Here is a 13,959-nt window from a genome sequence, read left to right as displayed (position 1 = left end):
GGGATAAAAACCATGACCTACACCTGTAGGCTTTCAACTTCACTAACTTGTAAATATCTATTACAAGCGATTTTGTAATGACTCCATTACAAAGAATTCAACTCAACTAGCTTATGATACTCTTACCACAAGACACGTTGTCACTCTCTAGTTATAAAGACTTTAACTTATGACTAAACCTAGTCACAACATAAACTCAGAGAGTTTACGGATTTTATAAGAGGGTTCCTAATCAACGCTTCTTGCTAAGCAACTTAGGAGATACAATAAGAACAATCACAAAGTTACAATACAACTAAGAACAACAAAATACTAGCTTTAGGAACTGGTCCGTAGTAGCGTTTAACTTTGTTCTTCAAGCTCGTGAGAATTAATTTCTCTATTTTGCAAAAGGCTTGAATGAGAAACTGAAGTGTTCAAGTGATGTTTTGATATAACTCATTGTTGATACACCTTGATGACATCACTTGAAATGATGTAAGCACTTTAGTTGGTCAAAGAATAAGTGGCCACTGGAAACAGTGCAGTGCAGGCAGAAACAGTGCAGGCAATCACGTTTCTTCCAGCTGTGTCGCATTGACTTCGTACTGTTATGAGGGAATAACAAGGGTATCAGGTCCTTGTTTGGTTCTCTATCCCATGAAGCTATAAAAGTTCATATTTAGCTGGAATCTATTGACTTGCAATGTAGCCCAAGTGTGTCAGGTTCCCTATTTGGTTCTTGACAAAGTTTGTTAGATCATCAAAACATAAGTTCAAAGACATTGAAAACCTATCAATTTTTCCCTTTTTGATGATAACAAACTTAAACATTGATAATGTGTATTTAGAGCAAGACGAACCAGATAAAGTAACAGGAACTCATAAGTTCCCCCTGACTTTATGTCCCTTTCCTTTTATTTTTATTTTTCCCATTTTGGCATCATTAAAAAGACACAAATAGTCAAACAGCATAAAGAAGTCCAACCTAGCTAACTCATGCCACATATGTGCACACAACATGATAGAGAAGATAATTTAAAATTCAAGCAATGGGACAATAAAAGAGGATAGATTTTATATAGAGAAAGATTTTATATGCCTTTGCTTAAAAAGCAAAGGCAACATTGGACTGTTAAGACGGGAGCAATATTGTTTCATCCCAACCACATCAAAAAAGAAAACAAAACATCTGTCAGAGAAAAAATACTTAAAAGAACATTCCAGAAACTGGTCACTGAAAGGGTACTTAGAGGGCACTGTGAGTAGAGGGCTTGGAGGATGCAGCAAGTGTTTGGAGAACTAGGTCTATTCGGGCATTGGCCGACTTTTGATCATTGAGCAGCTTTGCTTTCAGGTTCACTACTTGTGCCCTGAGATCAACATTCTCTTTTGTCAAACGAGCTACTTCATCATTTGACGCTAGAACCCCTTGGGCTTGCTAACCTTCTAGGATAGCATTCCTAGCCTTCAACCGGTGAATCTCCTCAGTTGCACTATTTTGAGCATTAATGAGCTGTGAGACGGTTGATGTACTTCCTACCCACCCCCCCATCCCCTATTATTTTCTATGCACTCGCATTCTTTCAATGTTGTCTGTGAGAAATTCTGCTTCTTAGTCCCTACCTTGCCTTGCACCAGTGGCACCTCGAAGAACTTAAACAATCACGTAAGCAGAAACCCATAGGGAAGACCATGATTACCATCCTTGAAGGTTACTACCTTTTGCATGTGTTCCATCATAATAGCAGGCAGGCATACAGGAGTAAAGCTATCCATTTGTTCCATCAAAAATAGGTTAGACCTACTTTCAGCACGAGGTAATAGAACTTTGTTTACCAATTCGAAAAGCAGTTGATAAATAGGGAGTAGTGCCTTTTTATGGATCTGATCCCCATTTTGGTTTGCATTGTCTTTTACCACAGCATTTCGAAAATTATACTAACACACATTCTTCACACTGGACACACCAACTATAGGAACTTTAAGAATTTCCCCAAGCACCTTTACATCGAACACGATATGTACTCCATTCACCAAAGCACAAATGTGGTCGGTCTTAATAGGAAAGAGGCTAGCAAAGAAGCTTTGAACCTCATACTCACATACCTTAGGTGCATCTATTTGGAATAGATGTGACCATCGTTGAACCTCAACCATTTCAAGAACTTGTCGCATACAAGCCATCTCAGAGATAGCTGGGTCAAACGTACGACCCAGCAGAACCTTTTGATGCCTAGAGCATTCTGAAACGAAACTGCCTTCACTCTTCAGTCTCTTCACAGAACCAGATTCTTGAACAGTTTTAGACTTGCGTTTTCTGGACTTCCCACCACTTGATTTCTCTTTTCCCTTAGACTTGATTAACACATCCTCATCAGACATCGAGTACCCGCTCACAACATCCTTCAACTTGGAACTGGGGGTTGAAACTCTCTCTACTGAATCAGGCTTCTTCTTCTTCTGGGACAGTCTCACCAATGAACCAGGTTCCTCTGGTGTGTCCTCTTCCACTTCTATCATAGGGATTGCTTTACCACATACGGGCACATTATCTTTCAACAACCTCCGCCTTTGCTTCTTACTATTTTCTACTCTTTTGAAGGGCAGAGTCGTAGGCCACTTTAGTTTGTAACCTGGTAGTAGGTCGCTTGGTAGAAGACTCAGGAGTGGACACCACCCTTTGCTTAATTATGAATGCATCAAGAGCCATGTTGTCTAAATCCTCCTCATCACTGGACTTCATCTCATGAGCTTGAATGTCTAGAGGTGTAATAGCAAATGCAGGAGCATAACTGTCCTGGGAATGAGACCCCTAACCTGGGTCCTCCGGAGAGGGATCAGGTGCCTCATGTGAGGGCCCCGTAGTTTTTGCTAGTGCAACGTCCTCAATAGTCAGTATGGCTCCTTCTTCCCCCATACCATGTACCTCGTTTTTCTTAGAAATTATCTCATGAAGGACACTGTCAGCAGATACCACAAACATGGTTCAAGTATTTTCTTCCCCAATCAGCACTACTGCCACCATAGAATCTACAGTAACAATGGCAGAAACCTCCGCGACCTCATTGTTTTGACATTGTTCTCCATATGTTCTTTGATTAGTGGGAACCTCAGAAGATAGAGAGGATGTATAAACAATTTTAGGGGTTTCTGAAATGGAGAGAGACGGGGAATCTAGATGATGAGTGATTTCAGTGGGGAGAGTAGTTGCAGTTATAAAAGACTTAGAGGGGACGAAAGACTCCACAGGATTTTCAGTACCAGGGATGACTGAGGTAGGAATGTCGGAGTTTGTATCAGCCATTGAAAAGATGGAGTGAAGGTACTCTAAGAAGTTCTAATTGAAGATTTATGGTTTGTGGAGAAAAGAAAAGGGTTTTAATAAGGATGGATAATTATAAAGAGAGAGATAGGGATCAGTTCTGAAATGGCGGTTGTGCGTGGAGAAGTGCAACATTTCAGAGGGAGATGTAACAATTTGAAGTGAAGAGACGTGACAACAGGATTTGAAAAGGTGGATGACACGGTAGTTGTGTTTTGTACCTTTTTAAGACGTATATTAAAGAATACACAGAACTACTCACCTTAGGTACAAGAACCAGGTTCTTGACCTGTTATTTGAAATTACCAATCCTCTTTTATCGTCCATGAACTGTATTTATAGCTTCTATACTTATCATGTGTGTTTACCTACAATGGTATTGAAGTGAGTTAGACTTGGCCAGAAAACACTTTTAGCTAGTTTTACCTGAAGGTGATTTTCATAGCCAAATGATGAGGAATCGGGTCCTCAATTGGGCTTTAGCATCCCCAACTTTACTCTATTTCTTTCAAAATATTCCCTACTTAATACTTTGGTAAAGATATCTGCAATTTGGTCTTCTGTGCTACAGAATTTCATACAGATCAACCCTTTCTCCATATTGTCCCTTAGAAAGTGATGCCTAACATCAATATACTTGGTCCTTTTCTATTAAACTGGATTCTTGGCCATGTTGAGTGCACTGGTGTTGTCACATAGAAGAGGCACACTCTCAGTAAGTACCCCAAAATCTTCTAGTTGCTGCTTAATCCATAGAAGTTGAGCACAGTAGGATGTTGCAGCTACATATTCTGCTTCAGTTGTTGAAAGGGTAACTGAATTTTACTTCCTTGTTCCCCAGGAGATGAGACATGATCCTAGAAAGTGAGCCATTCTAGAAGTGTTTTTCCTGTCCGCAAGATAACCTGTACAGTCTGCATCAGCATATCCAATGAGATTAAAACTGTCCCCTGAGGGATAATAAAGAACCAGGTCATGTGTTCTTTTAAGGTATCTTAGAATTATTTTGGCAGCCTTCAAATGAGATTCCTTGGGATTTGATTGAAACCTTGCACATAGCCCTACACTGAAGACAATATCGGGTCTGCTGGCAGTAAGATAGAGAAGAGACCCAATGATGCCTATATACATGGTTTGATTCACAAGAGATCCAGTTTCATCCATGTCCAGTCGAGTGGTCGTCGCAATGGGAGTATCTATCACCTTTGATGCTTCTGTGTCAAACCTATTCAAAATCTCCCTGATGTATTTTTGCTGACAAATGAATGTACCCTTTGAGGACTGTTTTACTTGAAGACCCAAGAAGAAGTTCAGTTCCCCATCATGCTCATTTCAAACTCACTTCCCATGAGTTTTGCAAATTCTTCACATAGAGACTCAGTTGTTGCCCCAAAAATGATGTCATCAACATAGACCTGAACAATGAGCAGGTTCCTTCCCCATTTCTTAAGGAATAGGGTGTTGTCAATTTTCCCTCTTTTAAAACCATTTTCTAAGAGGAACTTTGACAGTCTTTCATACCAAGCTCTAGGAGCCTGCTTCAACCCATACAATGCTTTGTCCAGTTTAAATACATATCAGGGTGTTCATGACATTCAAACCCTGGAGGTATCTTCACATAGACTTCTTCCTTAAGAACTCCATTCAGAAAAGCACTTTTGACATCCATTTGGAACAAGGTGAATTACATATGAGATGCGAAAGCTATTAGAATTCTAATAGCTTCCATGCGAGCGACTGGAGCAAACATTTCATCATAATCAATTCTTCCTCCTGATTGTATCCTTGAACCACTAGCCTGGCCTTGTTCCTTGTGGTATTTCCATGTTCATCAAGCTTGTTCCTGAATACCCACCTGGTTCCTATAATGGTTCAGTCTTAGGGTCTAGGTACCAGGTGCCAGACATTGTTCCTTTCAAACTGATGTAACTCATCTTGCATTGTTGTAATCCAATATGCATATTTCAAGGCTTCCTTGATATTCTTGGGTTCCATTTAGGAGAGAAAGGCTAAGAAGACAAGTGAATTTTTGGCTTTTGACCTGGTTTGTACTCTGGAATCTTGAGGGGTGACTATGTTGTCAAGAGGATGAGAGCTTTTATGTCTCCAGTTAGACGTCTGAGGTTCATTTGTAGAGAATGTGGGTATATTTGACTGGTTTTCCTGTATTATTCTCTCAGGTGCTAGTGGAGTACCCTGAACTGCGTCAAACACTCTTTCTTCAGCTTCAGTGGTTGTAATTGAAGTATCTGGTTCCATTGAAGATGAGGAAGCATTGTTTTCACTCATCTCTTTTACTTGGCTCATCATATCTTTCTTTCCATTTATCATGTCAATGACTTCACCAGGGACTAGTAAGGGTTCTCCATCTTGATCTTCTTCATCATTCTTCTCACATGATGGAAAAGACTTATCAAAAATAACATGAACACTTTCCTCAACACATTGAGTCCGCTTATTGTATATCTTGTACTCTTTGTTTTGAGAAGAGTAGCCCAGAAATATTTCTTCATCACTCTTGGCATCAAATTTACCAAGCTAATCCTTTCCATTATTGAGAATATAGCATTTGCACCCAAATGTTCTTAGGTGAGTCAGCTTGGGTTTCCTTCCATTCAGCAACTCATATGGGGTTTTGTTCAGAAGTGATCTGATCATGTACCTATTCATCAAGTAGCAGGCAGTGTTGACTACTTCAGCCCAGAAGTTCTTTGCAATTCCACTATCGATTAACATTGTTCTTGCCATCTCTTCAAGAGTTATGTTCTTCCTTTCCACTACTCTATTTTGCTGGGGAGTTATGGGAGTTGAGAAGTTGTGAGTGATGCCATTTTCATTGCAGAAATCATCAAATTTGGCATTGTCAAATTTTGCTCCATGATGTGATCTAATGCATGTGACTCTAGACTCCATATTCACCTGGATTTTCTTCACAAATGCCACAAACACCTCAATAATTTCATCTTTAGTTCTAAGAAATAGAGTCCATGTGAATCTGGAGTAGTAATCCACTATCACGAAAAAGTATCTTTTTCCTCCCCTGCTTTGCACTCTTATAAGACCACGTAGATCCATAACCAGAAGCTCGAGTGGCTTTGAGGTGATCACATCCCTTTTAGACTTAAAAGAGGACTTCACATAGGCATCACACACTTTTTGCACCTTGAACTTTGACATGGGCAGACCATGGACCAGGTCCTTTTGAATTAGTTTGTTCAGAAGAGAATAGCTTGCGTGCCCCAATCTTCTGTGCCACAGTTTAGTATCATCATCAACAGCTTTCAGACAACTCAGATCACCACTTTGTAAGGACTCGAAATCAGCAACATAGATGTTCTTGTATCTCTTGGCCATATGTGACGACCCAAAGGGTCATCACCTATTTTCTTATCCATTTCGAGCTTCCGAGGCCTTGAAAACCTCATTTACTATCGCCTCAATTTGCGTGCGCAGTCCGAGCGCGTAGCTGGAAGCTCAAATATGAAATTCTGTGAAAATTTGCTAAGTTTTGATATTAAAATGAATAAATTTGACTTCCGTCAACATTTTGGGTAAACGAACCCGGACCCGTGATTTGACGGTTCCAGGAGGTCTGTAGGAAAATATGGGACTTGGGAGTATGCCTGAAATCGAATTCCGAGGTCCCAAGCCCGAGAAATGAATTTTTGAGTAAAATTGTTTTCTGAAAATATTTAAGAAAAATGCAAATGAAATTTGATTAGAAAGTGATGATATCAGGCCCGTATTTTGGTTTCGGCGCCCGGTACAGGTCTTATATATGGTTTAAGCACTTTCTGTAAAGTTTGGTTGAAAACGGACGTCGTTTGACGTGTTTCGGACTCAAAATGGAAAATTTGATGTTTTATGAAATTTGAAGGAATTCTTGGATTTTAAAGCTTAATTTGCGGTATATGACGTTTTAGGCGATTTGATCGCACGGTTAAGTTCGTAGGATGTTGTTGATTTAGTGTATGTGTTTGGTTAGGAGCCCCGAGGGCTCGAGAGTGTTTTGGAGATGTCTCGGAGTTATTTCGGAATTGCAGAAAATTTTCAGAAAAATTGCAGAAATAGTACCCCGTGAACAACCCATGAATAGTACCCAGTGAACAGTACCCATGAACAGTAGCCATGAATAGTACCCGGTGAATAGGACCCCGTGAACAGTACCCCGTGAATAGTAAAATGTGTGAACAGTACCCGAAAACATTCTGGGCAGAATGTAACATTCTGGCCATGAACAGTATCTCATTTTCCATTTTTTAGCATATTGGAGCTCGGGGAGGCGATTTTCTGGACATTTTCAGAGAAAACAACGGGGTAAGTGTTCTTAACTTAATTTTGGTTAGATTACCCGAATCTATTACTAGTTTTGGCACTTAATTGGTGATTTTAGTTGGGAAAATCTTGAAAACCCTCTTAGTTTAATTTGAAGATTTGAGGGTCGAGTTGATGTCGGATTTTGGTAAAATTGGTATGGTTGGACTCGTGGTTGGATGAGGTTTCATATTCCGTAATTTTTGTCGGGTTCCGAAATGTGGGCCCCACGGGCGAATTTTTAGTGCAATTTCGAAATTTTAATGGAAAATGTAGAATTTCATATGGAATTAATTCCTATAATTTTTATTGACTGAATCAAATTATTTATGATTAGATTAGAGAATTTCGGACCCGAATTCGCGAGGCAAGGGCTTATTGGAATTCTGAATCGGTTGCAAAGCGAGGTAAGTGTTTGGTCTAACCTTAGCTTGAGGGAATAGGAGTTGAGTCTTAGTTGCTACTTGCCATTTGTCGAGTACGATGTATAGGCATAGTGACGAGTGTCTATACGCTGGTGTCTAGCATGACCGTGAGTCCTTATATCGCGAATATTCGAATTTTGTTATATCTTCCATGACTAAATGATGACTTCTATATGTTGTGAAGTGCATGTGAAAGAAATAGTGATATTTAATATTTGAGGAGCGTTGGCTCAAGTTATAAAATGAATTACTAAGTAAGAAATGAAAGATAGAGAAAGAATTATTGAATTATTCCCTTGCCGAGATAATTGTGGAATTGTTGATATATTCCTTGTCGGGAATCTTATTGTTAATTGTTGTGCCCTTATTGAAATCCCGATTATTATCAAGTTTACTTCCTTTCCCCTTATCTGTGATTGTTGTTTGGGTGAGGAAGAGTGATAAAGCACGAAGGGTGATGCCGTGTATTGTTTGATATGGTGAGGAAAGAGTGTAAATCACGAAGGGTAATGTCATGTCGTACGATATGCCATTCCGTACTGATATCTATTGATTATATTGTGTGGAAAAAGAGTAAAAGCACGAAGGGTGATGCCGTGTACAATTTTATTTTATATATTGCTTGGGTGAGGAAGAGAGTAAAAGCACGAAGGGTGATGCCGTGCAAATTGTTGATTCCTTTTGATACTTTTTGATATTATGACTTTGTTGTCTCTTTCTTTTATTGAATATTTCTATTTGAAACTGGTACCTCCCCACAACATGTTCCCCCCTCCCACATTGATTGGTTGCTTCCAGTACTTCCTTTGTTGTCTATATATATACTTGAACTGCACAGGTTTATTTGATTGTCTGGTCCTAGCCTCGTCACTACTTCGCCGGGGTTATGCTAGGCACTTACCAACACATAGGGTCGGTTGTGCTGATACTACACTCTGTTCTCTTTTGCACAGATACAGGTTTCGAACAGCAGCAGCAGTAACGCGGGTGTGAGCAGTCAGACTAGTGAGATACCGAGGTAGCCTTGCAGGCGACCGCAGGCCCGGCGTCTCCTCTATCTATTATTTTAGTCTGTTATATCATTGTATTCGAGACAAAAAGTTTATTATTTTCTTTCAAACGATTGTATTCAGTATTCTTAGAAGTTCATGAGTAATGTGACACCAGTTCTTGGGTCGAGATTTATGTTGGATTCCGCATTTTCATTCAGTCATTTTTCATGCTATTACTAATATTAGATAAAAGTAGTAAGAGTTGGCTTGCCTAGCTCTCATTAGTAGGCGCCATCACGACTCACGAGGGTGGAAAATCCGGGTCGTGACAAGTTGGTATCAGAGCTCTATATTACATTGGTCTTACAACTCATGGACAAGCTTAGTAGAGTCTGAGGGCTCGGTACGGAGACGTCTGTATTTACCCCCAGAGGCTACCGAGTTAGGAAAACTTCACATTTCTTCTTTTTTGTTGTGTGGTTTTGTTCCTCAATACTAATTGCCTTTCAACTCTGTTCTTTCGCAGATGGCGAGAACACGTGCTTCCTCATCTACCGCTCAGCAGCCCGAGCCCCTAGCAGCAACTCCGACGAAGGGCAGAGGGCAAGGACGAGGCCGAGGTAGGGGCAGAGCTCAGCCCAGAGCAACAGCACCAGCGGTGGAGTTTCAGATTGACTTTGATGATGAGGCTCCAGCCTAGGCAATTCTGGTGGGCCCAGCTCAGGTCCTAAAGGGATTTATTGCTACTCTATTTCTTCAGGACGCTCTAGTCCGATTGGTAGGCCTCATGGAGAGTGTCACCCGAGCGGTTTTGCTTCCGGTAGCACCGGCCCCTTCTCAGGCTGGAGGAGGGGCCCAGACTCCTGCTACGCGCACTCCGGAGCCAGTAGCTCCCCAGGTTCAGGTCCCAGTGGTTCAGCCAGCTATGGCAGTTCAGCCGGGTGTAGTGGCTCAGCCTGACGATGGAGCGGCTATGTCCGCCGATGCCTTGTGGAGATTGGATAGGTTTACCAAGCTCTTCACTACCACTTTCAGCGGTGCATTTTCTGAGGATCCCCAGGATTATCTAGATAGCTGTCATAAGGTTCTTAGGAACATGGGCATCTTCGAGACCAATGGAGTTGATTTTGTTACCTTTAGACTGTCTGGATCCGCCAAGACTTGGTGGAGGGATTATTGCTTAGCTAGACCAGCCGGTTCGCCATCTTTGACTTGGGAGCAGTTCGCAGTGTTATTTCTGGAGAAGTTTCTCCTTGTTACTCAGCGAGAGGCCTTTCGGAGGCAGTTTGATCGCCTTCAGCAAGGTTCCATGATGGTCACTCAGTATGAGACCAGGTTCATTGATCTAGCTCGCCATTCTCTCATTATACTTCCCACCGAGAGAGAGAGGGTGAGGAGGTTTATTGATGGTCTTATTCAGCTGATTCGTCTTCAGATTGCCAAGGAGGCCGGGAGTGAGATCTCATTTCAGAAGGCGGCCAATGTGGCCCACCGAGTTGGATGGTTTTGTCACAGGGAGGTGGTCATGGGTCGGATAAGAGGCCCCGTCATTCAGGAAAATTTAGTGGTACCTCGTCTGGAGGTAGAGATTCATATGGCAGAGTCCATCCTCCCAGGCCCTTCCAGTCAGCTCTCCAGGTTTCCCATGGTACTTTAGGTGGTCGTGGTTCTCACACGCACTATTCTTATCAGCAGCCTTATAGTGCACCATCACTTCAGAGTTTCCAAGGTGGTCATTCAGGTCGATAAGGTCAGCAGCCGAGAGCTTGTTACACTTGTGGTGAACCAGGTCACATTGCCAGATTTTGCCCTCGAGCACCGGGTAGTTCTCAGCATCAGAGTTCTCGTGCCATGATATCGGTACCAGGTGTTTCACAGCCCGCCCAGCCAGCTAGAGGTAGGGGTAAAGGTGCTAGAGGTGGAGGTAGAGGTCATAGAGGTGGAGCTCAGACTGCCAGAGATGGAGGCCAGCCAGCAGCCGGCCATCACAGAGATATGGTTCAGGGTGGTGGGGCCCAACCCCGATGTTATGCTCTTCCAGCCAGGTCAGAGGCTGAGTCTTCAGATGCAGTCATTACAGGTATTATTCTGGTTTGTGATAGAGAGGCTTCAATGCTATATGATCCAGGGTCTACGTATTCGTATGTGTCCTCTTATTTTGCACCGTACTTGGTTCTGCCTAGTGATCCACTGAGTATTCCTGTTTATGTGTCTACACCGGTGGGTGATTCTATTATGGTCGATCGAGTTCATTATTCCTGTATTATGGTGATTGGGGGTCTTGAGACCCGTGTTGATTTGTTGCTTTTAGATATGGTCGACTTTGATGTTATATTGGGAATAGACTGGTTATCCCCGTATCATGCTATCTTGGACTGTCATGCCAAGACCGTGACCTTAGCCTTACCGAATTTGCCCCTTTTAGAGTGGAGAGGGGTTCCTGGTTATTCTACTCGTAGTGTTATTTCGTATATGAAGGCTCGACGTATGGTCGAGAAGGGGTGTTTGGCTTATTTGGCTTATGTTCGTGATTCCAATGCCGAGGTCCCCTCTATTGATTCAGTGCCCATGGTTCGCGAGTTTCCTGAGGTTTTTCCTTCAGACCTGCCGGGTATGCCACCCGACAGGATATTGATATCTGTATTGATTTGGCTCCGGGCACTCAGCCCATTTCTATTATGCCATATCACATGGCCCCGCCAGAGTTGAAAGAGTTGAAGGAGTAGTTGCAAGACCTGCTTGAGAAGGGTTTCATTAGACCTAGTGTTTCGCTGTGGGGTGCGCCGGTGTTGTTTGTAAAGAAAAAGGATGGTCCGATGAGAATGTGCATTGATTACCGGCAATTGAACAAGGTTACAATCAAGAATAAGTATCCACTGCCGAGGATTGATGATTTGTTCGATCAGCTTCAGGGTGCCAAGGTGTTTTCCAAAATAGACTTGAGATCTGGCTACCATCAGTTGAGTATTAGGGCATCCGATGTCCCTAAGATAGCTTTCCGCACTCGGTACGGACATTATGAGTTCTTGGTTATGTCATTTGGGCTGACAAACGCCCCAGCAGCTTTCATGGATCTGATGAACCGAGTGTTCAGGCCTTATTTGGATTTGTTCGTGATAGTCTTCATTGATGATATTTTGATATATTCCCACCCAAGAGAAGCACGAGCAGCATCTCAGAGTGGTTCTTCAGACTCTGAAGGATAGTCAGTTATATGCTAAATTTTCAAAGTGTGAGTTCTAGTTAAGTTCAGTTGCATTTCTGGGTCATATTGTATCAGCAAAGGGTATTCAGGTTGATCCGAAGAAAATTGAGGCAGTCAAGAACTGGCCTAGACCGGTATGAGCTACAGAGATTCAGAGTTTCCTGGGGTTGGCAGGCTACTATCGTCGGTTTGTGGATGGGTTTTCATCAATTGCAGCCTCGATGACCAGGTTGACCCAGAAGGGTGCCCAGTTCAGATGGTCAGACTAGTGTGAGGTGAGCTTTCAGAAGCTCATGACAGCTTTGACTACGTCACTGGTATTAGTTTTGCCCACAGGTTCAGGGCCATATATAGTTTATTGTGATGCTTCTCGTATTGGGCTTGGCGCAGTATTGATGCAGGATGGCAAGGTCATTGCCTATGCATAGAGACAGTTGAAGATTCATGAGAAGAACTATCCAGTACATGATTTGGAGTTGGCAGCTATTGTTCATGCATTGAGATTTGGAGGCACTATTTGTATGGCATGACATGTGAGCTGTTCACTGATCACAAGAGTCTTCAGTACTTGTTTAAGCAAAATGAGTTGAATTCGAGGCAGAGGAGGTGGTTGGAGTTGTTGAAAGATTATGATATCACTATCTTATATCATCCGGGAAAGGCTAATGTGGTGGTCGATGCTTTGAGTAGGAAGTCAGCTAGTATGGGCAGTCTTGTTTATATTCCGGTCAGTCAGAGGCCGTTTGCTTTGGACGTTCAGGCTTTGACCAATCGATTTGTGAGGTTATATATTTCTGAGCCTAGTCAGATATTAGCTTGCATTGTCGCTCATTCTTCATTATTGGAGCGTATCTGTGATCGGCAGTTTGATGATCCCCATTTGTGTGTCCTTAGAGACACGGTGCAGCGAGGAGGTGCCAAGTAGGTTACATTGGATGCTGATGGAGCTTTGAGATTGCAAGGGCGAGTTTGTGTGCCTAATGTTGATGGTCTTCGAGAGTTGATTTTAGAGGAGGCCCATAGTTCCCAGTATTCTATTCATCCAGGTGCCGCGAAGATGTATCAGGATTTGTGACAGCATTATTGGTGGCGTAGAATGAAGAAGGATATTGTTGCATACGTGGCTCGGGGTTTGAATTGTCAGTAGGTTAAGTATGAGCATCAGAGACCTGGTGGTTTGTTCCAGAGGTTTGAGCTTCCTAAGTGGAAGTGAGAGCGAATCACTATGGATTTCGTTACTGGACTTCCGTTGACTCGGAAGAAGCTTGATGCAGTTTGGGTCATTGTGGATAGGCTGACCAAGTCAGCGCATTTCATTCTTATGGCAGTCTCCTATTCATCCGAGAGGTTAGCTAATATTTATATCCGGGAGATTGTTCGCCTTCATGGTGTGCCGGTATCTACCATTTCGGATCGAGGCACGCAGTTTACCTCACATTTCTGGAGAGTAGTTCAACGAGAGTTAGGCACCCAGGTGCAGTTGAGCACAACATTTCATCCTCAAATGGACGGACAGTCCGAGCGGACTATTCAAATATTGGAGGACATGCTCCGAGCTTGTGTTATTGATTTTGTAGGTTCATGGGATCAGTTCTTGCCTTTAGTAGAGTTTGTTTACAATAACAGCTACCAGTCGAGTATCCAGATAGCTCCTTATGAGGCTTTATATGGTAGGCAGTGTCGATCTCCAGTTGGATGGTTTGAGTCGGGATAGGCTCG

At 42.4% G+C, this 13,959-nt stretch overlaps 1 protein-coding gene across 1 annotated transcript; it reads left to right on the top strand.

Annotated features, from left to right (window-relative positions):
- Window positions 1–9,822: 9,822 nt before the first annotated feature.
- LOC138887233 (uncharacterized) lies at window positions 9,823–13,165 on the top strand. Its single transcript, XM_070168957.1, has 3 exons — window positions 9,823–10,673; window positions 10,838–11,624; window positions 12,902–13,165. Exons 1-3 carry the CDS (start codon window positions 9,823–9,825, stop codon window positions 13,163–13,165), a joined length of 1,902 nt encoding a protein of 633 aa, XP_070025058.1.
- Window positions 13,166–13,959: the final 794 nt, after the last annotated feature.

Source organism: Nicotiana sylvestris, chromosome 3 (genome assembly GCF_000393655.2).
Source record: "Nicotiana sylvestris chromosome 3, ASM39365v2, whole genome shotgun sequence".
NCBI lineage: Eukaryota > Viridiplantae > Streptophyta > Magnoliopsida > Solanales > Solanaceae > Nicotiana > Nicotiana sylvestris.
This window is presented reverse-complemented; position numbering and strand designations above follow the sequence as displayed.